The sequence below is a fragment of the Rana temporaria genome, chromosome 2 (assembly GCF_905171775.1).
Source record: "Rana temporaria chromosome 2, aRanTem1.1, whole genome shotgun sequence".
NCBI classification, from domain to species: Eukaryota; Metazoa; Chordata; class Amphibia; order Anura; family Ranidae; genus Rana; species Rana temporaria.
In genome coordinates this window covers 334,306,250-334,333,717 of record NC_053490.1, presented here as the reverse complement: position 1 = coordinate 334,333,717, position 27,468 = coordinate 334,306,250, and the positions used below count along the sequence as shown (strand labels likewise).

The 27,468-nt window shown below is 41.3% G+C and overlaps 1 protein-coding gene across 2 annotated transcripts in view; it reads right to left on the bottom strand.

Moving 5' to 3' along the window:
* The window catches only part of LAMB3 (laminin subunit beta 3), a 110,743-nt gene that overhangs the window by 49,120 nt on the left and 34,155 nt on the right, over positions 1 to 27,468 (bottom strand). The window contains exons 4-9 of one of the 2 annotated variants that reach the window (XM_040337520.1): positions 21,566 to 21,680; positions 19,635 to 19,708; positions 11,912 to 12,094; positions 7,617 to 7,680; positions 6,087 to 6,280; positions 4,150 to 4,276 (exon numbers count right to left, since the gene is read on the bottom strand). In XM_040337520.1, coding sequence (XP_040193454.1) covers positions 4,150 to 4,276; positions 6,087 to 6,280; positions 7,617 to 7,680; positions 11,912 to 12,094; positions 19,635 to 19,708; positions 21,566 to 21,680 — 757 coding nt within the window. The remainder of the gene's footprint in view (positions 1 to 4,149; positions 4,277 to 6,086; positions 6,281 to 7,616; positions 7,681 to 11,911; positions 12,095 to 19,634; positions 19,709 to 21,565; positions 21,681 to 27,468) is intronic. The other variant, XM_040337521.1, reaches the window with a different exon arrangement.

The following is a 27,468-nucleotide window of genomic DNA, read 5'->3' as shown; positions in this document are numbered from 1 at the left end:
ATCCCAGAGGAGATTTCTCCGCGGAAACAGATCCGCTGGCGTGTACACACCATAGGATCTATCTGCAGAAACCCATTTGCTGGGATTTATCTGCGGATGGATTCTATCGTGTGTATGGGGCCTAATAGATATAAGAAGGTAGCTTATGTCCACTTTCCCGCATCTATCAAAAACTAAAATATTGTTTGGGCGTGGATTAACCGCTTAAAAGAACAGTTTATGTGGCACAAAATATCCATAATAACATTTCTATAAAACTACTAGCTACCTATTGAAAATCAAATGTTCTCCTATATGTCTTCCACCACAATGCAGTATTTGTTTGCTGTGGAAGCTACGGCCCTAAGTCTTTAGGCACTGCACATTACTTTGCTGGAACCTGGTCTATTACTTTATGGGATATCTTTTAACTCCTTGTTTGTACACGGTCAGTAAATATATTACTGCTAACGGATATCATTAAGCATAGACTGTCATGTCATACTACTATGTTTTGCTGATTACCTTAAATTTAGAAAAAAAGAAAATCAAATGGCTTTTATCCAATTTTAGGGTATACACATTGTATGAAATAGACAATGACAATAAATTTGTAAATCAGTGATACCACAAAACCTCAAGGGGCAGATCCACAAAAGAATTACGCCGGCGTATCTATTGATACGCCGGCGTAATTTTAAATGTCCCGCGTCGTATCTTTGTTTTGTATCTACAAAACAAGATACGACGGCATCTGGGATCGATCCGACAGGCGTACGTCTTAGTACGCTGTCGGATCTTAGATGCAATTTATCGGCGGCCGCTAGGTGGCGTTTCTGTTAAATTCCGCGTTGAGTATGGAAATTAGCTAGTTATGGCGATCGACGAACGTACGTCCGGCCGGCGCATTTTTTTACGTCGTTTTTCCGGCGTATAGTTAAAGCTGCTGTTATGAGGCGTACTCAATGTTAAGTATGGCCGGCGTTCCCGTGTACAATTTTGATTTTTTTTACGTCGTTTGAGTAAGTCGTTCGCGAATAGGGATTTGCGTAGAATGACGTCACCGTCGTGAGCATTGGCTTGTTCCGGGTTAATTTCGAGCATGCACACTGGGATACCCCCATGGACGGCGCATGCGCAGTTAAATAAAAACGTCATTTACGTTGGGTCACGACGTATTAACATAAAACACGCCCCCATTACATCCATTTGAATTCCGCGCCCTTACGCCACCAAAGATACACTACGCTGCCATAACTTACGGCGCAAATTCTCTGTGGATTCGAAATAAAAAAAATAAGTTGTGGCGGCGTAGTGTATCTTAGATACGCTACGCCCGGTGGAAGATTACGCGCAGGTATGTGGATCTGCCCCCAAAAGTCCCCAAACTTTTGTGATAATGAGTTTAAGATGTTCATTTCAATGTCATTCCAACACAATGCAGTTCAAAAAATTTACCAGTAGATGGTGACAAAGCATTGGCTTCAAATTCTTTCATTCTTGTCCGATTTTAGGCTACCAAAGTGACATTACAGAATAAAATCTAAATCAGGTGATCTACAAAGACTACAAAAAGCTGATAAGAGAATGACACCTTCACCAATTAGAATATAAGACTTATTTTTAAGTGTGTAGAATATGTTCGCTTAAAAGTGTTGCCATATTTTTGTTTGTGAATAAGCATGATTGGTCCTAACTATGCGATAGCCGGAATCTAAGAAGTTACTTAGTAGTATTTCAATTGCATTTTAAGTTATCAAAACATTTGCATTAAATATAAAGATCTCTTGTTATAAGCATTTCATATAAAGACCCAAAATAAAAAAAGCTTGTAATATAAAGTCCCTACCATGTAAGCTTTCAGACTGTGGCAAGAGAAAAACTGTAAAAACATAAAAGCCTATCTCTGGGAAAAACAAAAATCTTCCCTTGCAGTGGAGTTGCCTATATACTGAAAAAGTTGCATGCTCATTTACATCTATGGTAACCTAAAAATTTGTTTTACCTTCCTAATTCTCTGGCAACTGTCACTCTCCTCTACTCTCCTACTACGTGATAGTAGACTGTCCCTTAGCTTCCTTCTGTCCAATGCAGGGTTATTTTTGTCTTGAAAGTGCTGCAAAACTTTTGCACTAAATGCGAGCCATTCAAGTGAATGGTTGCAGTGCAGTATTTCTATTTGAAAGCCACATTTATCTGTCAATAAACAGGGATTCAGGAGGCAGCAGTATCCACTGCTTATGAGGGGATGAGAGATGCTGCACACCACTAGCTCAACAGGTGAAGAGTAGGGTTGAGCGAACCCGAACTGTAAAGTTCGGGTTCGTACCGAATTTTGTTTTTTTTTGGACCCGAACCCGAACCCGAATAATTTGCTGAAAGTTCGGGTTCGGGTTCGGAGTTCGGCTATGTAATGGCACTGCACAAAGTGTCATTTCTGAAAGGAAGAACGGTTCAGGAGAGGAGGGGCCGCACTCTGTTCCCCCCTCTTTTCTGCGGCCGGCCAGGTTAACGTGCTCGGATAAGGGTCTGGTGTGGATTTTGGGGGGAACTCCACGCCATTTTTTTTTTAAATTTGGGGTGGAGTTCCCCTTAAAATCCACACCATACCTGAAGGGTCTGAAATGGATATTTGGGGGGAACCCCGCATCATTTTTTTTGTAAAATTGACGGCGCTATTTTTTTTATTTTTTATGAATGAATCCTCTCTGAATTGCCGAAGCCGACAATTCATTATAGCCGCAAAGCCGACAATTCATTATAGCCGCAAAGCCGGTTTTAAATGACTTTTTTTCCTTTCAGAAATGACACTTTGCGCAGGGACAGTTCTAAGTTTATTTTTATGTGGTTCGGGTCAAGTTCGGGTCCCGAACCCGGACTTTTTTCCGAAGTTCGGCCGAACCCGCCGAACCCGAACATCCAGGTGTCCGCTCAACTCCAGTGAAGAGAAATGTGAATGGCCTCAGCCATGAGCACCTTCTGAGCCCCGAATTTGATAAATTTTGCCATGCCCATCGGGGGTTAATCATAAAGAACCACCAAAGTATCCATCACTTATTGCTATTCACAGACCAACATAGCAGGGATCTCTGATTCCTCCTGTAAATTGTATTGTAACTGTACTGTCTGGCCTTATTTTGTTAAGCGCTGTACAGACTGTTGGCACTATATAAATCCTGTATGATAATAATAATGTAAATTAACCCTTTTAGAATTGTCCAAGAACAAGTGTCCATAATAGAAGATTTCCTTTTACTTTGTGTTCTAAAAACAACTCTAAAATTTGGGATTTTTATTCTCTCTATTTCTTGGTGACAATGGTTAGCAGGATAAACATGGATGAATTACCCCAATAGCAGCATGCAGCAATAAAAATGTGACTAACCTTTCTCCATTTTCTCAAAACAGGTGCAGCTATTAAACAATTAACATATATGCTTAAACAAAAAAAACTTCACAAAAACAAAATGCCTCTTGCAAGTTTCTGTAGTGTTCCTAAAGGCTTTTCTTTGGCTCTGAAGAAGAGGGCTTGACCCTCAAAACACATAAGCCTTTGGACACTATGAGGGCTTTCCATACCGTGGACCTGGATGTGGTCTCGTCTCTATCCTTTTATGTGTTTCATGCTTTGGTAAGTAGGATACCTCTTATATTTCAAAATAAAATCGTTATTTTGGTAATGCACTAGGTCGACGCACATTTTTTTGTTGTTTCTAGTGTTTGCGACTAGGATGCCCACAGTCCTGTGAGGGCAGCAAGGCCACAGGCATCATACCTACCAGTCGGGCAAGCGGAGGTCATATGTTCTTAGCACTACAACTAAGCGCAGGAGATTTTCACTTTTTTGACAAGCATCTAACCTTTCTTTTTTTAAAAAAAAACAGATGCAGCTATTATTATTATACAGGATTTATATAGCGCCAACAGTTTGTGCAGCGCTTTACAACATCAGAGAAGACAGTACAATTACAATACAATTCAATACAGAAGGAATTAGAGGGCCCTGCTCGTTAGAGCTTACAATCTAGAAATATTAAACAATTAGCATTTATGCTTAAACAAAGCAAATTTCCCCAAAACAAAATTCCTCTTGCAATTTCAGTAGAATTCTAAAGGCTAGATCATCATAGTGTATGTAGTGAGTTCTGAAAAGCTGCTCATAAAACTTACTCTTGCACACATTGGGGTTGATTTCATCAGCTGGCCTCCAAGGCAGGTCATTGTAGAGGCCAGCACAATGTTCACAGTTTGTTCCAGCAGTGTTATGTTGGCACACGCATGTATCATGTACCTGAAACAAAATATATCATCATTTGCAAGTGGTCTGGAGCCCACATACAGAATACAATTACAGAATTATAGCAAAAACATATCTAACAGGTAATTCATTTCACAAATATGTGCTTACATTTTATAAGAATGTCATTGAGGACAATAACTGGTGGCATATTCATCAATGAATGCAAACATACAAAAGAAATAACATTGGGCATTGATTTTATTTATTTTAATGTGAGATAATAGCTTCTACCTGTAAACATTTCCTCCTTAAAATGGGCTTGTTGTAGGCAAACAAAAAGTAGTGAGTTTCAGTTCCACTGCATATACTTCCTTCCATTGCTTGCCCCATGCATTACTTTTGCCAGCTTGATGCCTCATCTTCCATGCAGATGTCACTTCTTGAGAAAAAGAAGAAATGACTACACATTCAAAGTTTCCAAAAGTGTCTTTTATTGTAGACGGCCAAAATACACCAGGGACACCAGGTGTTAGTCACGTAGACGCGTTTTACACATCTGATCTGTGCTTAATCTTAGGCACAGATCAGATGTGTAAAACGCGTCTACGTGACTAACACCTGGTGTCCCTGGTGTATTTTGGCCGTCTGCAATAAAAGGCACTTTTGGAAACTTTGAATGTGCATTCATTTCTTCTTTTTCTCAAGTTTTTACAGATGCGGGTTCCTTTTCTTTTGATCCGGCTGTCACTTCTGCAGTGAAGACTAAGGCCCCATTCACACTTAAGCGTTATATAGCTTGAAGCTCCAAAATGCTTAGCGTAGGCTCGAGTTTAATCTTTTATGCAGTGTGATTTCAAGGAGCAGCTCCAGTACTAGTTGATGTGGTTTGAGAAGCAATTCTAATAAATTTTTACACTGAGCTGCAGGAATGAAGCCGTGCGAGTTCAGCTGAATCGTACGATTTCACTCCTGCATGTCAGTCCTGGTTTCAGCAGCGATTTTAGACCAGTAAACACGAATATCGAGCAAGGACCCTGGGTCCTTTCTAGCCCCACTTAAAAGTGGTGTTTGGAGGCTGTTTTGGTTGGATTAGCTATCCATTTGCCATCCCTGGAGATCAAGGCCCTGGCTGGGTATTAGCCACAAGCGAGTCAGCTTGTGCAAGCTAGTAAGTGTGCACTTCATGTGGCGGTGGCTTTACACTTTGCAGGTCAGTGTGAATATGTTATATACACAAGGAGGATATTAAACATTTGGTGTCTGTTTACGTGATAAACTGTTCACCAGCACTATCCCTGAAGGATTTTTACATGTTTTCCTAATACAAAAAATGTCTAAAGCTTTAATGCTGTAACAAAAAGCGCACAAACACGCACGCAAACGCAATGCTCAGGTGTCAATGCAGCCTAAGAACTATGAGCTGCTACACTTTACCCTTTATGTATAACACTGTGGAATAGATAAGAAGACAACAGAAATATGCCATAAAAGGGAAACATGGACCAAACAATCCATAATTGTCAAAGGACTGCACAATAGTTTCAGGACTGCACAATAGTGCTTCCAATACTGCACTCTAGGCCATAGAAGCACAGTCAAGAATGAAATGTATTTGCACCAATTTGTCAAACTTGACCTTCCGCAATGAATATCAATGTATCACTGTAGATCCCATTGAAAACTCAGTGCTTACATATTTGAAGGAAAATATTACACTTGAGTAAAGCCTAGCTTACCCCGAACGCTATTTTTGGCATATGTTTTAAACCACAATAATGAACATGATATAATGTAACATCTATCAGGACTGTTGTTTCCATATTTATTTTATAATTGTGGTAAAGGTATCTTGTTCTGAAAAATGTACCTGAATATCACCAAATTGGTCTCTCTCTGGCAGGGCACCAGGTACACATCTGTCTCCGTGGCCATAACAGAAGCAGCTGCCATGGACATGCATCGCATCTATTGCATAAAACGCACTGGGTTCCCGGTATCTTTGGGGTGGCAGGCGTGTCAGCTGGGTGAAATTAATCCTTAGGTTGGTGAACTCTCCAAGCTCTGAAAAGAGAAGCCATGAGATATTTCTCTACAGTTACAATTGTTTTTTTTATTTTATACCTACCATACAATTTAACTATACATGCATTTATTTGAGCTAATTCATCAAAGAAGTGTACAGAGTGCAAAGATGAAGTAAGCTACAGCAACAAATTATACTGCAGTTTACTGAAATCTGAGTGAAAGATGAATTCTGATTAGATGGGTTGTTGCACTTTAAATTAAGTTTTTCTTGAATTAGTTTTAAATTATAGGAATACATTTATGTGCTACTGAAACATTTAAGAGCATGTAAAGGGTCAGTAAGTGCAAAGTTGACATTTCATTTGTAAGTGGAATCTGAAGTGGTCAGTCTTCCACTCTGCTTTCATCTCTTGAGGAGCCAACACTGCACTGTTCCCACCTAGAAGTATCACTTGTCCTGCTCTATACTGGTGCCTTTGTTTTCAAAAATCTCTAGGATATAAAATAAAGGAAGAATCTTACAAAGAGGACTTCACTTTCAATTGCTGGTGTACAGGTGTGGGAACTTGGAAATCACAGGAAAGCAGAAGGTTAACATTTTAAATATTGTAAACATGGAAAAACTCCAAGTTGTGTTTATTTGCCACTCCCTTCTGCATCCTGGGCCTCATAATTGGTCACTGAAGATTCGACGGAGCAGCTGAACTGTACGATGCCGCAATCATACATTTCCGGTCGAATGTTCCACTTACAAGCTATAGAAGAATTCTAATGTTGTATGACACTAGTAATAATTATATTTATAAATTATTATTACTAGTCAACTAACATTTAAATTCTTCTATAGCCTATGGGTCGAGCATTTGACCGGAAATGTACGATTGCAGCGTCGTACAGTTTAGCTGCTTGTGAAATCTTCTTAGAACTTTCAACAGGCACCATAAGCCTTCAATGACAGATTTGATGTTTGTATGTTTTTCTCTGCTTCGTTGAATCTTCGTCCTTCATGTTGAATGGTCTTTCCCAACACTGTCTCTATAATGTCAAATCTTTTCTCTCTATGTAGAATAATCTTTGACTAATAGAGTAAAGGTTAGGCACATTCGACTATAGGTTCGATAGACACAGATTGCTATTGTCAGCGTCTATCTATATCGAACTGTTGTAGCAACGAAAACGAAAATAAAGCTTTTTTTATGTCGAATGTTTACATTTCGGATTCTGCGGGTATATTTTCGTTTGTTAAAACGATAGTGAAAATACCCGAAATTCGGGCGAAAATGCATTTGGATGAAAACGAATGCACATGTCTAGATTTTAGCATTTTACAAATGAAACAACAGAATTCAGCATGATATGAAAAGGATCTTACCGTGAATTTGTTGACTTTTAGATACAGGAACTGTAAAAGCCATTGCTATTGGGCTAAATCTTATCTAAAACAGAAAATAAAAGAGCTAAATTAAAAATATACTAACAGTCAAAAAAGGAGAAGTAACATTACTTAAATATCATTAGTTGTACCTGAGCTTTTCTGCTGTGGGAAAAAACACTAATGTGAGACCATAACAAAATATGTTCAGGTAAGTTGTTCATATTTAGGCCTCATGCACAAAGGAGGTTTTGGAAACTCTCCTAAAAGCTTTTCCTTTTGGCAGAAGCATTTTGACAGAAAAAACACCTGACGCTAGTAAAAGTGTGTAACAAGTTAAGGTGCATTTATAGATGTCAAGTGCTTGGACGTTAAGTTATTTTTATTAATAATAATTTAATAATTATAATATAATAATATCAAATTAATTATAATAATGTATTCTGGTAATTTAAATGAATTAACGCGGGAGCACTAAACGCGGCTAGCAGTAACAAGCGCTAATAATCATTAGGGATGAGCCCGAACACCCCCCGTTCGGTTCGCACCAGACCAAAAGTTTGTGTGAACTTTAGAACCCCATTAAAGTCTATGGGACTCGAACGTTTGAAATCTAAAGTGCTAATTTTAAAGGCTAATATGCAAGTTATTGTAATAAAAAGTGTTTGGGGACCCGGGTCCTGCCCCAGGGGACATGTATCAATGCAAAAAAAGTTTTAAAAACTGCATTTTTTTCAGGAGCAGTGAATTTAAATTACTTTTTATCCTTCAGAAATTACACTTTGTGCAGGGACAGTTCTAAGCACGGGAAACAAGCGCTGCTTTACAGGCATACTTTACACACCCCCTAGGTGTTTCACTTTTATTGTTTCACTTTAAGCATTATTAAAATCACTGCTCCCGAAAAAACTGCCTTTTTTTAAAACTTTTTTTGCATTGATACATGTCCCCTGGGGCAGGACCCAGGTCCCCAAACACTTTTTATGACAATAACTTGCATATAAGCCTTTAAAATTAGCACTTTATATTTCTTCCATAGACTATTCCAGCAAACAGCGAACTATTTGGGGTGTTCGCGGCAAATTCGAAAAGCCGCAGAACACCCCAAATAGTTTGCTGTTCGGCGAACAGGCAATGTTCGAGTCGAACATGAGTTTGATTTGAACTCGAAGCTCATCCCTAATAATCATTAACAAGCATTGACTCTAAAAGTCCCTGGCACTAAACACTGCTAAAAGTCTATGTGTGCATAGGCTAACATGCAGGGGAATCTAGAGGCAAGGAAAAAAAGTCAGCCTCCCATATAAGTGGCTGCAAAAATCACCAGTGCGCACCAGGCCTTAGTTTGTAGTTAAAACAAAGATATACCAGGATGAAAAAAGCAACTATTGTGCAACAAATATCGAAAAAGTATCTTAGGCCTTGTACACACAACCGAGTTTCTCAGCAAAAACCAGCAAGAAACTTGCTGGGAGATATTTTTTGGCTAGGAAACAGGTCGTGTGTATATTTTCGTCGAGGAAACTGTCGAGAAACTCGACGAGCCAAAAAGAGAGCATGTTCTCTATTTCCTTGACGGGAATGGAGAAAATTGGCTTGTCGAGTTTCTCGACGGCTTCACAAGGAACTCGACGAGCAAAACAATGTGTTTCGCCTGTCAAGTTTCTCGGTCGTGTGTACGAGGCCTCAGAGTTTGATGAACAGGAGCTGGCCCATATTTTTAGCTGTTATTTAGCTGCCAAAGAGACTTTGAAAGCATGGTTAGTGAATGATGCCAAATGGAATGGTATGAACCAAGGCATCAAACTAGCATCATGCTTTAATGTTTTATGCTCAGATTAGCTTTTGAATATGAATGAGAGAATATTTTAAAATCAGTTTCCACTTCAATAAGTGATGAGTTAAATAAGAAAATCTGGAATAAGTGCAGATTAAGCCACACATCACCAGCCACCAATTTGTATGGGTCATGAGCTCCACAATCCAATTTCATCCAATTTCATCCTTGATATCTGAACATTTGAATGGGGATTTCTGCTGGCTGGTCCATATATATCTGGGCACCATGTTTTATTATTTATTTATAAATAATTTTGGTATATTCCAAAGCTTGAAATTGTATTTCCCTAAACCAAACCCACACAGTGGATGAAAAATGCTAGCTGATTCACTTTTAATTAATACCTGCTAATAGTGAGGCTGTGCTGTTTTACTACTTTTTGCAATAACAAAGGTATCTTTGTATGTGAGGTAAGACACTTCCAAAAGTTGTTTAGTTATAATTCTCTTTTCTTTTTTTTTTTTTTTTGCTTTTCTCTAACCTGGCTTTGGAAAGAAACTGTGTGACTAGTTGTAAATATAGCTCTACAGTTACTGACATTCCTGTAGACAAATGCTGCTGCAAATCAACAATTATACTTTGTCTACATTACATTTTCTGGCCATGTATAATTTAAAAGATTTATTTAAACATATTTCTCAATCACCACAAAGGATTTATCCACGTTGAATGCATCAAATGCTTTTGCAAATCCATGTATTATCTTGTTAAAGTAGCAGTGACATCATCAATGTACAGTACATATCATGGCAACAAAACAGAACTGTGGGAGGGGCCAAGCAGCTATACAGGCTGTCGGCAGAAAACTAGAGGGGGGTACACCCCTCACATTTTTGTAAAAAATCTATTATATCTTTTCATGTGACAACACTAAAGAAATTACACGTGGTTACAATGTAAAGCAGTGAGTGTACAGCTTGTATAACAGTGTAAAATTGCTGTCCCCTAAAAATAACCCAACACGCAGCCTTTAATGTCTAAACCGCTGGCAACAAAAGTGAGTACACCCCTAAGTGAAAATTTCCAACTTGGGCCCAATTAGCCATTTCCCTCCCCGGTGTCATTAGTGTTACAGGGTCTCAGGGGTGAATTGGGAGCAGGTGTGTTAAATTTTGTGTTATCGCTCTCACTCTCTCATACTGGTCACTGGAAGTTCAACATGGCACCTCATGGCAAAGAACTCTCTGAGGATATGAAAAAAAACTATTGTTGCTCTACATAAAGATGGCCTATACTATAAGAAGATTTCCAAGACCCTGAAACTGAGCTGCAGTACAGTGGTCTAGACCATAAAGCAGTTTAACAGGACAGGTTCCACTCTGAACAGGCCTCGCCATGGTCAACCAAAGAAATTGAGAGCATGTGCTCAACGTCATATCTAGAGGATGTCTTTTGGAAATAGATGTATGAGTGCAACCAGCATTGCTGCAGAGGTTGAAGGGGTGGGGGTCAGCCTGTCAGTGCTCAGACCATATGCTGCACACTGTATAAAATTGGTCTGGATGGCTGTCGTCCCAGAAGGAAGCCTCTTCTAAAGATGGTGCAGAAGAAAGTCCGCAAACAGTTTGCTGAAGACAAGCAGACCAAGGACATGGATTACTGGAACCATGTCCTGTGGTCTGATGAGACCAAGATAAACTATTTGGTTCAGATGGTGTCAAGCGTGTGTGGTGGCAACCAGGTGAGGAGTACAAAGACAAGTGTGTCTCGCCTACAGTCAAGCATGGTGGTGGGAGTATCATGGTCTGGGGCTGCATAAGTGCTGCCGACACTGGGGAGCTACAGTTCATTTGAGGGAAACATGAATGCCAGCATGTACGGTGACATACTGAAGCAAAGCATGATCCCCTACATTTGGAGACTGGGCTGCAGGACAGTATTCCAACATGATAATGGCCCCAAAAACACCTCCATGGCGACCACTGCCTTGATAAAGAAGCTGAGGGTAAAGGTGATGGACTGGCTAAGCATGTCTCCAGACCTAAACCCTATTGAGCATCCGTGGGGTATCCTCAAATGGAAGGTGGAGGAGCACAAGGTCTCTAAAATCCACCAGCTCCATGATGTCGTCATGGAAGAATGGAAGAGGACTCCAGTGGCAACCTGTGAAGCTCTGCAGAGCTCCAAAAATAATGGTGGCCACACAAAATATTGACACTTTGGGCCCAATTTGGACGTTTTTACTTAGGAGTGTACTCACTTATGTTGCCAGCGGTTTATAATAATATATAATAAAATATTTACAAAAATGTGAGGGGTGTACTCACTTTTGTGAGATACTGTATATATATATATATATATATATATATATATATATATTTATTTATTTTTTATTTCACATAAGTAACATCTTTTCTATCTGTCAATTATTTCCTTATGATGATACAACACAGAAGCCCTGGCACAAACATATTTAACACGTCTATTCATTTTCAGATGTTTAGCTGTGTCCTACCTTGCCTCCATGCATTGGGTTACCATGCAGTTCCTGGCAGTGCACATCCTCTAGGTGTTGGGGACGGCCCCGTTTAATATGTGGAAAAGCAGTGGCACAATCATAAGCTAAATACTGATACACATGCCATGTTCTGCCAAAGTCTGAAGATCTCTCTATTACCATGCCAGCAGGCCGGGGGCTCTGTAAAATGACAGTCAAGGAAAGGAAGGGGTACATGTTAAGACAGCTAAATCAATATTACATATGTTACATATAGAAGCACAGTTCTGTCACCACTCAAAATCATGATATTTCGAGTCAGCTTCCATGTTTTAGTTACTATCACCAACCATTTTTCAGCTACAGCTTCTATTTCCTTTACTGCTTGTTAAAAAAAATAACAGTACCTATGTTAACATACATACATTTATAGAGATTGTATTCCTTCTCGAAACTGCAGGATTTTGGTCACCAGGCTGAATGGCATATTATCAAGCAAGATATGCTGCAGCCACTATCATTGACTAAAATCTTGGACATTTTGAATGGAGGGATTGGTGGACAGTATAAGAATGAATAAGAGCTACTTAATTTGGCAGTATACAACGTATATAGTTGTTGACATAGCAGAGTGTTCTAGATATTCCAATCAAAAGACAGTAGCATTGTACAAAAAGAAAAAGAATGATGCAATACGAGTAAAGTAAATCAATTCACCAGCAGACTTGTAATTAAAGTAATTGTTTGTGCTAAATGAGCTGCTAAAAGCAGAACTTACATGCTCTTGTTTTTGTTTTTATCATTTTTCCCTTCCGAGCTCCCTCCACATATTTCCTCCTCCATCCTTTCCAGCCATACTGCCCGGTTGCATAGGGAGCCCCCCACATACCAGGAGTCAAGTAGTGCAGCCAGGGGGCAGTATGAGGTGGAAGTTCAGAGAATAAAAATTATAAAGACACTGCAAGAACATGTAGGTCATGTTATTAGCATTTTATTTTGGCCAAAAAAATTACTTTAATATCAATTTAAATACGCTCTCATTTTTAGATTTACTTGAACGCAGTAAATGTCTATTCACCTAAGTAGCAGAAAACAAGAAATCACTTTGCTTGTGCCTTAACTCAATAGAAAAAATAAAATATTTACTGAATGGTGATGCAGGATCTTTTTGTTACCTTTAGAATCCTTTCACACTGGAGGCGTTTTTCAGGCGCTAAAGGGCTAAAAATAGCGCCTGTAAAGCACCTGAAAAATGCCTCATCTGCAGCCCCAGTGTGAGAGCCCAAGTTCTTTCACACTGGAGTGGTGCACATTCCGGACATTAGAAAAAGTCCTGCAAGCAGCATCTTTGGGGCAGTGAAAGAACGGTGTATAATGAATGGGCACCGCTGCCGAAGCGCCTGCAAAGCACTTTGGCAGCAGCGCTTTTCAAGTGCATTTAACCCTTTCTGCAGCTGCTAGCGGGCGGGTAAAAGCACCCCACTAGCGGCTGAATAGTGGTGCTAAAACAACGGTAAAGCATCACTAAAACTAGCAACGATTTACCGCTAACTTGGAGCGCTATCAGTGTGATAGGAGTCTTAGTAAAATGAGATGCCATGTGAAAGAATGTCTTGGGAGAGAGTGCCCTGTGATAATGCCATGTGAAAATGTCATGTAAGAAGGAGAGTTCCCTGTTATAATGCCATTTGAAAGAGTGTCCCGTGAGAGAGAATGCCCTGTTATAATGCCATGTGGAAGAGTGCCCTGTGAAAAAAAGCGTCCTGCTATGATGTCATGTGAAAGTGTCCTATGAGCGAGAATGCCTTCTGACAGTGTCATGTGTCCTGTGGAAGAGGTTGCCCTGTTATAACATCATGTGAAAGAGTGTCCTGTGAGAAAGAGTGCTCTGTGATAGTGCCATGTGAAGAAGTATCTAGTGAGAGAATGCCTTGTTGTAATGCCATGTAAAAGTGTCCCGTGATAGTGCCATGTGAGTGTCCTGTGGAAGAGTGTTATAATCAGGGCTCGAGTCCTGCGGGAATGCGTGGGAACGGCCTTCCTGCACTTTTTTAACAGCAGGAATGCCGTTCCCTTTGCAGGACTAGAGCAGCCGAGCCGCCCAAGCCGATCCTTCACTAAGCGGCGATGCCCAGCATCGCCGCATAGTGAAGGACTCGACGCGAGTCACTGTCAGGGGCAGGCGAACTGAGCCGAGCAGACTTGGAGCTCCTCCTCCAGGCTCCGACCTCACCTGCCCCCTGTCCTTCAGTACGCGGCCGGTTGTGTGTGACATCACGCAGAAGCAGAGTCACACAGCAACACTAGGGTAAGCCCGCGTCTCCTCTCCTCACACCGTCACACGCACTCTGCTTTGACACACTGACACTGTGTGTGCAGTGAGCTGTAAAAAAAAAGCCCTTTTTGTACCCTGCTATAATATATATTTATATATATAGATTGACCAGCCAGACAGCACCCTGAGGCCAGCCAGCCAGCACCCTGAGACCAGCCAGCCCAGCACTGAGACCAGCCAGGCCAGCAACGAGTACCCTGAGGCCAGCCAGCCAGCACTTTGAGACCAGTCAGGCCAGCACCGAGACCAGCCAGGTCAGCACCAGTATTTTCTGTGAAATATATATGCATATGAACGTATAATTTCTTTTTTTTTTGGTGGGGGAGTTCCCACACTTTTTTCCCCAGGATTTGACCCCTGGTTATAATGCCATGTAAAAGTATCCTGTGAGAGAGAGTGCCCTGATAATATGCCATATGAAATTGACCTGTGAGAAAGTGCCTTGGGAAAGAGTGAACTGTGTCAGTGCTCTAAAGGAGAAAGATTTTTCATGTTTCCCATGAAACAAACTGCCTTGTGAGAAATGCCCTTTGTTAAAGATCGCCTTTTCAGGGAAAATACTTTGTAAAATGTATGCAATGAGAGAAAAAGTCTGTAAAAAGCGATATAGACTATCCTGTGAGTCAGAGGTAAAAAAAAATGCTTTGTAAGAAAGGCTCTTTAGGCTGGACATGTGTATGCATTATACATCCCATCTGTCATGCAAAGCTATGCAGAGAAGTTCCTAAACTTTTCTGTTGACACCATCAGGAGTCCTATGTCCTTTTACAAAATATCATAAATCATGTGTGAGCAGTGCTTTAAGTGGGCCAAAAGAGGTGCCGGTACTCTATTAGGCGCCGGTGCCCCCCCCCCCCCCCCAATACTGAACATGAAAATACCCTTAGAAAGTACCCTGAAAAAGAGCTACTGTAGAAAGAGCTACTGAACATAAATGCTAAATTCAGGTAAGTGCTTTTTACAGGGAAAGGGGCGACAATGGGCACAGTGGCATCATGGGGCACAGTGGTGACAAAGGGCACATAGGTGACAATTGGCACAGTGGCATCATGGGGCACAGTGGTGACAATGGGCACAGTGGTGACAATGGGCACAGTGGTGACAATGGGCACAGTGGCATCATGGGGCACAGTGGTGACAATGGCCACAGTGGCATCATGGGGCACAGTGGTGACAATTAAAGGGCACAGTGGTGACAATTGGCACAGTGGCAACAATTGAGGGGCACAGTGGCTGCATTTGATGGCATGGCACAGTGGTGACAATTGATGGAACAGTGGCTGCATTTGATGGCATGGCACAGTGACTGCGTTTGATGGCATGGCACAGTGGTGACAATTGATGGCACAGTGGCTGCGTTTGATGGCACAGTAGCTGCGTTTGATGGCATGGCACAGTGGTGACAATTGATGGCACAGTTGCTGTTTGATGGCATGGCACAGTGGTGACAATTGATGGCACAGTGGCTGCATTTGGTGGCATGGCACAGTGGTTGCATGTGATGGGCACAGTGAGGCTTCAATTTATTTATTTTTTTCGCCCCCCCCCCCCCCCCCCAATTTTGAGCACCAGCCGCCACTGTTCCAGACATTTGTAATGTTTGTAGATCCTGGGACACACACACACGTGTGAAGGTAAAGTGTCTGCAGGGAAAAGTCAGGGAAGGGAGGGGGAGAGATAACAACCATCTGAGAGGAGCAGTGTGACAGGCAAAGATGAATGGATCTGTGTGAGGACGACAGGGAGCAGGACGGCCGGCCAGATAGTGGCTGAGGAAGGGAGGAAGATGCCAGGGAGAGAGAGAGAGAGAGAGAGCATTGCAGACACAGCCAGAACTGACCTGTAAAGCCAACGTGAGGAGACCTGTTACCACTGCTGCCCGAACCTGCTGGGAGGAAACTTCAAAGGCCCCCCATGCACCTAGGACCCCTGGGCAGTTCACAGAAGTGCCTGTGCATTAAGACAGGAAAGCCCTCCCCTGCTCTCACAGTGTCCCCCAGCTTTTAGGGAGAGGAAAGCAGGCAGCGCTGGGGGGAGACCAGGCACCTATAGGAGGATCACATGTGGCTAGAACAGGGAGGCAAATCGGTGCGCTGTGACAGTTACAGAAATGATGCCGACAGGAGGGAGAGATACACAGCATCGGTTCTGTAACTGTCAAAGTGCACCGATCTGCCTCCCCATCAGCGGGCCCCACTCGGCTGCGGGCCCCATAGCGCCCTCGTGGGTCGCTATGGCGGTAGTTCCGCCACTGATCATCATATTCCTGGCCTGGGGCTGCGTTCCGGTACGGGAAACCCACGTACTGGGCGCACAGAGAGGTGCTGGTACTTTCCAGGGCCATTTTTGGAAGTGGTGGTACTGAGTACCGCCGCGTTCCGGCCCAGTTAAAGCACTGTGTGTGAGAGAAAGAAAGCAAGAATAGCAGGAAGGCTTCTCTGTTAGGCTCTGAATGACTGGTAAGGGGTATAACTAATAAATTATTTTTTTCGGCCCCTTCCCCATATATAACCTCTCTGAAAACTACCTCGGATCTGGTTGTGACAGCTGTATAAATGTATTGATCCTAAATACATTTTTTAATTGAAAATGTGCAGAAATTAAGCAGCTAGCCAGGTTACGGTAACAATAATTCCATTACACAATTGTTAGACATTATCAAAGTAAACACAATGTGGATTACTGTATTTATTGGCGTATAACACTCACTTTTTTACCCTGAAAATAGAGGGTAAACTGTGCCTGTGTGTTATACGCAGGGGGCTGTGGAAAGTTTTTTTCTGAAACTTCCCCCTTAACTACTTGCCGTCGCCGCACCGTCATTTTACGTCCACAAGGTGGCTCTCCTAGGCGAGACCACGTAAATGGACGTCCTACCCTTTAGCCGCCACTAGGGGCGCACGCGCGCCGCCGGAGGCGCGCGCGCGCGCCCCCCGCTCGCCCCCGACTCCCGTGCGTGTGCCCGGCGGGCGCGATCGCCGCCGGGCACACGCGATCGCTCGGTACAGAGCGGGGAACGGGAGCTGTGTGTGTAAACACACAGCTCTCGTTCCTGTTAGCAGGGGAAATGCTGATTTTCTGTTCATACAATGTATGAACAGAAAATCAGTGTTTCCCCAAGTGAGGCCACCCCCCCCCCCCCCACAGTAAGAACACACCCAGGCATACTTAACCCCTTCCCCGCCCCCTAGTGTTAACCCCTTCACTGCCAGTGGCATTTTTATAGTAATCTAATGCATTTTTATAGCACTGATCGCTATAAAAATGCCAATGGTCCCAAAAATGTGTCAAAAATGTCCGAAGTGTCCGCCATAATGTCGCAATACCGAAAAAAAAATCGCCGATCGCCGCCATTACTAGTAAAAAAAATATTAATAAAAATGCCATAAAAATACCCCCTATTTTGTAAACGCTATAACTTTTGCGCAAACCAATCAATAAACGCTTATTGCGATTTTTTTTACGAAAAATATGTAGAAGAATACGTATCGGCCTAAACTGAGGAAAAAAAATGTTTTTTTATATATTTTTGGGGGATATTTATTACAGCAAAAAGTAAAAAATATTCATTTTTTTCAAAATTGTCGTTCTATTTTTGTTTATAGCGCAAAAAAAAAAAAAACGCAGAGGTGATCAAATACCACCAAAAGAAAGCTCTATTTGTGGGAAAAAAAGGACGCCAATTTTGTTTGGGAGCCACGTCGCACGACCGCGCAATTGTCTGTTAAAGCGACGCAGTCCCGAATCGCAAAAAGTACTCTGGTCTTTGGGCAGCAATATGGTCCGGGGGGTAAGTGGTTAAAGTTGGGGTGCATGTTATACGCCTGTGCGTGTTATATGCCGATAAATACGGTATGTCAACTAATACAACCGAATGGCATTTAATGGAAACCTGGGACTTGCTCCTTCAGGCCAAAGCAATGGGTTTAGTTTTACCTCCAACCCCATCAGCAAAAAAAATTGCCTTTTATTTCCTCTTCCATCTTCACTGGGAGCTAAAGGATATACCCAGTACTTCTGGGTATGGTAAAGAACATGTACTCACCCATGTAACAAGGGCTGGGCCAATGTTACAAGGTAATTACATGCAGATTCATGTACAGAAAAAACCTTGGATTGCGAGCATAATTCGTTCCTGAAACGTGCTTGTAATCCAAAGCAGTTGTATATCAAAGCAAATTTCCCCATAAGAAATAATGGAAACTCAATTAATTCATTCCACGACCATTTATTCATAAGTCCTTCAGTTTATAGTCCATATACAAAAAAGTATAGCAATGTAATAGGTTGTGTAACCATAAAATGCCTCCACAAGGGGATTAGACGCAAAATCCATCAGGAGCTACTGAGTATAAAAGAGAAGAGAGGCACCTCTAAGTGTAGCAATATGTTGCTAAATGTTGTACCTTCATTAAATGTAACCATATTGCTACACTTAGAGGTGCCTCTCTTCTCTTTTATATTTAGTTGTGACATGACGCTACTTGTATATCAAGACATCTCTTGTATATCAAGTCAAAATGTATAAAAAAAATTAGCTTGTGTTGCAAAACGCTCTCAAACCAAATTACTCTCAAACCAAGGTTTGTATGTCAGTAGGCACATGCTACTGTATACATAGTGGTTCACAGTAAGATCACTTGGAGAATGGCAAATCTTATATTTTTGTTCCGATCAAATTTACCCAGTAGTGTATATTTAAAGGGGTTGCAAAGTTTTAGTTTTTTTTTAAATAACAAACATGGAATACTAACCTCCTCTGTGCAAGGGTTTTGGCAAGGCCCCGCTCCTCCTCCTCTGGTGTCCCCCAAAGGCGCTCCTGGCTCCTCTCTGCATCGAGTGCCCCCTCGGAGACCCTCTTTCCAAGGAAGCACTTGTGCGGGCACGCTCCCGAGTCATGCTGCTGTGTCCATTGACACAAACAGCAGGATTTGGCTATCCCCCCCCCCCCCCCCCCACGTCTCCTGTGTCACTGGATTTGATTGACAGCAGTGGGAGCCGATGGCCCCGGCTGCTATCAATCTGTCCAATGAGGACCCAAGACTGCGGCTTGAGTTGCTGGGTTCGTACTCGTCGCTGGAACGATCGGGTTCAGGTAAGTAAAAGGGGGGCTGCTGCACTACAGAAGGTTTTTCACCCTAATGCATAGAATGTATTAAGGTGGAAAACCTATAGGGCTTTGAAGTGGGAAGTAAGATTAAACAGAATATTATGTATATACATAACCTTTTCTGATGTCACAGAATGGTAATTTTCATTATCTTGCTGCTTACTGCAATTTTCTGTCCTAAACAAAGCAGCTGTATACTGTGTAAAGTTTAAGCAACAATTATTGAGATACAAGCCTGATCCTGTGCGTAACTACAATTTTCCATGGTGACATACACCATACTAAATAAAACATACCCTGAAATCCATAGTGACATCACTGAGCTGAAACTTCCTTCCTGTGTCAAATTGCAGGTTAACTGAAGGAAGACCTGTGTGGAAAATCGCAAAAACAATTATTTGTTTTCTTTGAAAAAAAAATTATATATAAAAAAAAAAAAATAGCTTTCACTGAAACATTTCAACTTTGCATTAATTGGAGTAGGAAATATATTCAGTTACAGGAAACTATAATCAGTTGCAGCAGTTGTATAATATACAGAGACTTTCAATATCCATTCAGTTTTTTGCAGTTGACTTCAACTCACCAATTACCAATTATTTGCATGACATACGAGTGTGACCAACTCTCAATAGAGCCGGTTCACACAGGTCCGGGGTGGCCACAGAGCGGATTGCAAAAGGGTCCCGTGCATGTTTGGGTCCAGTTCAGGTGCAAATTCAGGCAAAAAAATCCTGAATCGCACCTGAACCGATGAACATTTGTGCCAACTAAACCCCTGTTTTTAACGCATACTGTTGAACAGGTTAATTTGGTTGGTAAGCGGACTGGTTGGTGAGTTGAGCTGGGAATTTTCTCTGGTTTTGCCTGAGCCGGTGAACAGACACGCACTGGACCCCGTGCAAGATACTGCAGCTGCACATATGTGAACCCGGCCTAATGCTGTGTTTTTATTATATAAATTACATGTATCTGATACTTCATAGGGGAACTGTTTAATTTGCATCAGTAGTTTCGGATCGTGCTTTTGAGAGCCGATCATGACAGTGCATCCGATATTATTCGATCAGACAAGCACAAAAATTTTCCTCGTACGATACCAGATCCTACGATTTTCGTTTAGTCAGTATAGTTGTCGTTCGAAAATATAATACAAATACATTACAACACATGACATCACTTCCAATTTTTTTTCTGGTGTACGAGAATTTTCATGACTTTAGTGACCTATTAAATGTCTACTTGCGACTATTAAGCGAAAAAAGTTGTACGATCTGTCATACGATATTCAAATCGTGTGTATGGGCCATAAGATTGCAGAGCTTTAAGATCTTGGTGCAGGCATAGTAGCTTTTAGTGCCCAAAGATATGGTAAAGGATAAATTAAACATGGCCATTCGGGGCAAAGTGAAGCCTCGTACACACGATACAGACGTACAGAAACTCGATGGGCGAAACACATCGTTTTGCTCGTCGAGTTCCTTGTTAGGCTGTCGAGGATCTCGGCGAGCCAAATTTCCCCATTCCCGTCGAGGAAAAAGAAGACATGCTCTCTTTTTGGCTCGACGAGATCCTCGACAGTTTCCTCGTCAAAAAAGTGTACACACGACCGGTTTCTTTGGCAAAAAAAACAACCCAGCAAGTTTCTTGCTGGTTTTTGCAGAGAAACTTGGTCGTTTGTACGAGACCTGACATTGTCTGTGTAGGCCCTCTCCCCCCCACTCCAACTGATACTGACCTTTCCAGTGTCATGTGACAGTGCCCAGGCCTAGCAATTGGTTAGAGCCAAGTACTGTCACATGTGATCAAGTCACATGATTCCCTATACCGGGAAGCACTGGGTACTTTTAGGTAGCTGGCAAGGTGAATATTAGAGGGTTGAGAAACCCTTTATACAAACCTTGTCACTTTCCCCATTTAGGCCAAAATGGCATTGTGCGTCAATAAGCTCCACTTTTACATTTGGTGCATTCAATGCGACACAATGTGAAAGTGACGCATTCAAGATTTTGGCCCAATTAAAAAGTGGTACATCAGCTTTATTGAATTCCCCACATTATCTGTTAGTGAATTGATGTCTTGGCGTTATATATATATATATATATACATATATATATATATATTCGTAAAACAGGCTGTGTTTGGAAACTGAAGGAAATGAAACCCATATTACAAGGACACATTTAAATATTCTCAATATGTTTGAACGAGTTCCTAAATGACATACCGTTTTCTGATTGCCACCAACGAAGATGACCAATGGGTGACACCACATTCATAATCCGGTGACTGATTGCTGAAAAAGGGTCTCGTGAATCACAGCGACAACACTTTAGCTGGCCCTGGAAGAGATAAAGTGATAGAATGTAAACGACTACAAACCAGTGTTGCCAACTTACCAGATTGAAATTTACAGACACAACACCCAAAATTTACTGGCACCGCCAAGTTTTTACTGGCATTTCCAAAAGTAAAAAAAAATCTTATCTTATTTTCAATATAGTAAGTAGCTCAGGAGGGTAAGACATTAGAATGGTCAGGCACGCACACATGAAACTGACCCTCACAATGACAATGACAGCAGTGTGCAGCAGCACAGATCACAAACATGACACGTCCCTTCCTGACACGTCCACGCTCCCGGCGTGCCTTGCTCCCGACCCACACAAGAGGCTCTGGCCACTCTGCTTGGCTCCCTTGCACCATGACATCGCACGACATGCGCCTCCCCCAGAGCCGCCCGAACACACTGTAGCAGGCATTCAGATGGTTTCGTCTGGCTCCAGACCGAGCCGAGCATCAGTCATATTTTTTACTGGCAACATTTTCCTTTTACTGGCAGGAGAAAATTGCCTGTTTTTTTACTGGCTGCCAGTAAAAATACAGACGGTTGGCAACACTGCTTCAAACTACTGAGCACCAGAGACTCAAACGTGGTAGTACTGCACTTCCTAATGTACAGAGTATATCAGTACAGTTTACATCTTAACAAATAATTACAGTGCTTACTTCATACACAAAATAGTTTATTTGAAATAAAAAAAATAAAAAACACAATATATTTTGTGCATTTAGGAATGCATCTAGCTCCTTTTTCTTATGTTATATATATATATATATATATATATATATATATATATATATATATATATATATATATATATATATATATATATTACAGCTAAATAGATTTATTAAAAAAAGATAATTTTTCCGAGCACTTGTATTTTTGCCATTGCTGTCTAAAAGAAGAAATTACCTATGTACATGGATTGAACTTAGGTTTTCGGGAATTGAGTCTGTTAATAGATTCCTACTATAACAGGGTGAAAGTTATCTAGGGTAATGAAGTGAAATTTGTCAAGGCCCACAAACAAACCTTTGTAGTGGCCTTTGTCTGGCTCTGCTGCATGAAGTAGGTGAAAGGTTAGTGGGTAAAAAGTCAGCCTGTATAAGGCTCAGGCTTGTCTGTGCTTTAAGCTGTGTGCTTTAAGTGTGCTAAGAATTCCCACAGACACAGCTGCTTATACCAGTACAATACTTCTCACACAAAAGCACCTATTTAAAGACCAGTGAAATAACCAATTTTTTTTTTGGTCACATTTGTTTCGCTCTACTACCTCATTTCTATATGACCAATGAATCAGAGTGCATTGTACCCAGTTTTTTTTATAAATAAAGATGGATATAAATGTAATTAAAATGTTTAAGGCCTCTTGCATACAGGCAAGAAAAAAAAAAAGCTGTGTTTATAGTCATGTAACTTATTACTTTTACATATCTGAACATAGGTGTGTTGTTGTCTATGGGACAATGTACAAAACTGCTAACAGGTCACAATGCAGCAATGCATTCAGAGCCGTAAAAAAATGGAACATTTTAAGTGCGGTAATTTTCGCTCAAATGCATGCATACGCAAGTATATATAGGCATATATGCTTAAACTGCAACAATTGTAGCTAGAATATGAAGAAGAATTTCATCTACTGTTTTTGGGTGTTCAGTTATTTCATTGGCCAAAATATAAATTTATTCTGGCCATTGAAATGAATATATGCTCATGCGCAAATCACACCTAGTGTTTAGGCATGTTTAGACATGTTTACATGTGTTTATGCATGTTTGGCATTTTTTGCACTCCTTAATGCACCAGTGATTTTCTTTGAGGATTGTTTACAGGCGTTTAACCTCTTGCCGCCTGGCGCACACAGATATACATCTGCAGAAGGGCACGAGCATGCAGAAGGACATATATATATATATACGTCCCCTTTAAGAAGTGGTTGTTGTGGACGCGTGCGTGCGTCTGCCGCGATCTCCGGGCATACCCGCGATCGTCTCACAGATAGATAGAACAGGGAGATGTTAGTGTAAACACAATGGGCCAGATTCAAATAGCCCGGCGTAAATTTGTGCGGGCGTAGCGTATCTCAGATACGCTACGCCGCCGTAACTTAGTGAGGCAGGTTCTGTATTCAGAAAGAACCTGCACCCTAAGTTAAGGCGGCGTAGAGTATGTGGTCCGGCGTAAGCCCGCGGAATTCAAATTATCCATGTAGTCAGTGTGTTGTATGGTAATGAAGGCTGACCCCACGTAATTGACGCTTTTGACTAAAGGCGCATGCGCCGTCCGTGAACGGAACCCAGTGCGCATGCTCCAAATTAACCAGCAAAAAGCAAATGCTTTCGACGTGAACGTAAATTACGCACAGCCCTATTCGCGAACGGCTTACGCAAATGACGTAATCAACGAAAAATTTGACGTAAAAAAATGCGCCGGGCGGACATACGTTTCGGCGTATCTACCTAATTTGCATATTCCTCGCGTAAATCGACGGAAGCGCCACCTAGCGGCCAGCTTAAATATGCAACTAAGATACGACGGCGTAAGAGACTTACGCCAGTCGGATCTTAGCAAAATTCCGGCGTATCTTGTTTTCTGAATACAGAAAAAAGATACGCTGGAGCATCCTAGAAGTTACGTGGCGTATCAATAGATACGCCAGCGTAACTTTTTTCTGAATCTGGCCCAATATCTCCCCATTCTGCCTAGCGACACTGTCACTGATCGTGTTCCCTGTCATCGGGAACAATGATCAGTGACGTGTCACAGCAAGTCACATCCCCTGACAGTAAGAATCACTCCCTAGTCAACACTTAAACCCTACAGCGCTACCTAGTGGTTAACCCCTTCACTGCCAGTGTAATTTTCACAGTAATCAGTGCATTTTTATAGCACTGATTTCTGTAAAAATGACAATGGTCCTAAAATGTGTCAAAAGTGTCCGAAGAGTGTGCCATAATGTCGCAGTCGCGATAAAAATCGCTAATCGCCACCATTAATAGTAAAAAAAAAAATTAATAAAAATGCTATAAAACTATCCCCTATTTTGTAGACGCTATTACTTTTGTGCAAACCAATCAATAAATGCTTTTTGCGATTTTTTACCAAAAATGTGTAGAAGAATATGTATCGGCCTAAACTGAGGAAAAAATATTTTTTTTATATATTATTGGGGATATTTATTATAGCAAAAAGTATAAAATATTGATATTTTTTCAAAATTTCGCTCTATTTTTGTTTATTTGTTTGTCAAATACCACCAAAAGAAAGCTCTATTTGTGGGAAAAAAAGGATGTTGATTTTGTTTGGGACAAGAAAAAAATTCCCACTACTAGCGCTACACCATAAGGACAATAAAACACAATGTTTTGTGTAGTAAAAAAAGATAAACAAACTCTTTCCGTGCAGCTGTCAATCACCTGAGAACATGGGCAAAAAACTGAAACAAAAAATACAGCGCTCGAGGATGGAGTACGAATCACTTTATAGTCTTTAAAGTATTGCAAAAAATACACATGAACTAAAAATATAAATAAAAACTGCACACTAGGCAGAAAGTTTACACAAGCGAATCTATTGCAAAGTCCCCAAACACTTGAACAGTAACCATAAGGTGATGGTGGGATAGCAACCTGAAATCACTGTTGGAAGCTTTCTCCCAGCAGTGATTTCAGGTTGCTATCCCACCATCACCTTATGGTTACTGTTCAAGTGTTTGGGGACTTTGCAATAGATTCGCTTGTGTAAACTTTCTGCCTAGTGTGCAGTTTTTATTTATATTTTTAGTTCATGTGTATTTTTTGCAATACTTTAAAGACTATAAAGTGATTCGTACTCCATCCTCGAGCGCTGTATTTTTTGTTTCTGATTTTGTTTGGGAGCCACGTCGCATGACCGCGCAATATTCAGTTAAAGCGACGCAATGCCGAATCGCAAAAAGTGGCCTGGTCATTTGGCAACAAAATGGTCCAGGGCTTAAGTGGTTAAAGGCTTCTGCATCTAAATGCTCCTAGATTGCAAGCTCTAATGAGAAGGGCCCTCCGAATACTCCTGTATTGAATTGTATTGTGACTGTACTGTCTGCCCTCATGTTGTAACGCGCTGCACAAACTGTTGGTACTATATAAATCTTGTATAATAATAATAATAATAATAATAATAATAATAATAATAATAATAATAATAAATGCCTGTAAACACCTATGTGTGTGAGGACACATAGGATAAAGCCCCATACACACTATCAGTTTTCCTGACAGTTTTCTCTTCAGGTTTACCAAAACCATCTAATATAAGGTCAAACCTCAAGAGTTTCAATTTGTATGCAATCAGGCAGGCCCTTGCACTACATGGTTTTGGTAAACCTGAAGAGAAAACTGACAGGAAAACTGATAGTGTGTATGGGGCTTAACATGGAGGGGCTCAAATGCCCTGAAAAAATTGTGTTTTTGACCCAGTGTGCATGAAGCTTAGGAAGTGGTTAGCAATACATTTATTGACATATTTGTTTTCAGGCCTAAAAGCCTGGCACTAGTGCCTTTCAGTGGCAGCAGTGAGAACTAAAAAACATAACCAAATAAAAGGGAACCTATAACCATAAAAATACGTAACCCTTTCAAAACTGAAAAATTCCCTACCCAAAAGAGACCATAAGGCCCCTCCAACCATCCCCTAAAAAGATTCCTTAACCATTTCAATACCAGGCACTTTCACTCCTTCCTGGCCAGGACAGTTTTCAGCTTTCAGCGCCGTCACACTTTGAATGACAATTGTGCGGTCATGCAGCACTGTACCAAAACTACATTTTTATCATTTTCTTCCCACAAATCGAGCTTTCTTTTGGTGGTATTTGATCACCTCGGGGGTTTTTATTTTTTGCTAAACAAACTAAAAAAGACAGACATTTTTGAAAAAAATATTTTTTTCTTCGTTTTGGTTATAAAATGTTGTTTTATCCTTCACTGACAGGCACAGATGAGGCAGCACTGATGAGTTGGCACTGATAAGGTGGCACTGATGGGCACTGATGACTAGGTACTAATATGTAGAATTGATGGGCACTGATATGCAGCACTGATGGGCACCAATAGGCAGCACTGATATGCGGCACTGATAGGTGGCACTGATGGGCACTGAAAGGTGGCACTGACAGGCGGCTGTGATGTGCACTGACTGGCGGCTGTGATGGGCACTGACAGGCGGCACTGATTGGCACTGATGATGAGGTACTGATTAGTTACTGACAGGTGGCACTGATGATGAGGTACTGATTAGTTACTGACAGGTGTTACTGCTGGGCACTGATTGGCACTGCAGTGGGCTCTGATTGGCACTGTGGTGGCCACTGATTGGCACTTTATTGGGCACTGGCAGGGGGTTGGCAGCTTATTCGTACATTTGATGGGGGCTGTGCTGATAATCAATTTGCTGATTATCAGCACAGACCCCCCCCCCCTCTCTGACAAGGAAAATTAAAAATAAATACATTTTTGCTTGCACGTGATTGGATGATGGAAGTCAGCAGAGCTTTTGCTCATTTACTAAGCTCTGAAGCCCCAGCTCTTGCAGAGTGCAACTGCACATTGCAAAGTCTATTTGCCTTTAGTAAATCAACTCCTTAGTATTTGGAAAAAAACAGAACTCACCCTTGGCAACCTACATACTTTCTTAGTACAGTTGTAGACTCCTACAAGTGATTCAGACTTTACGGCCTAGTGGACAAATTAATATGAATGGTGCAAATTTCAAGTCAACATTCCAGCCCTCTGCCTCATTTCCAACAATCT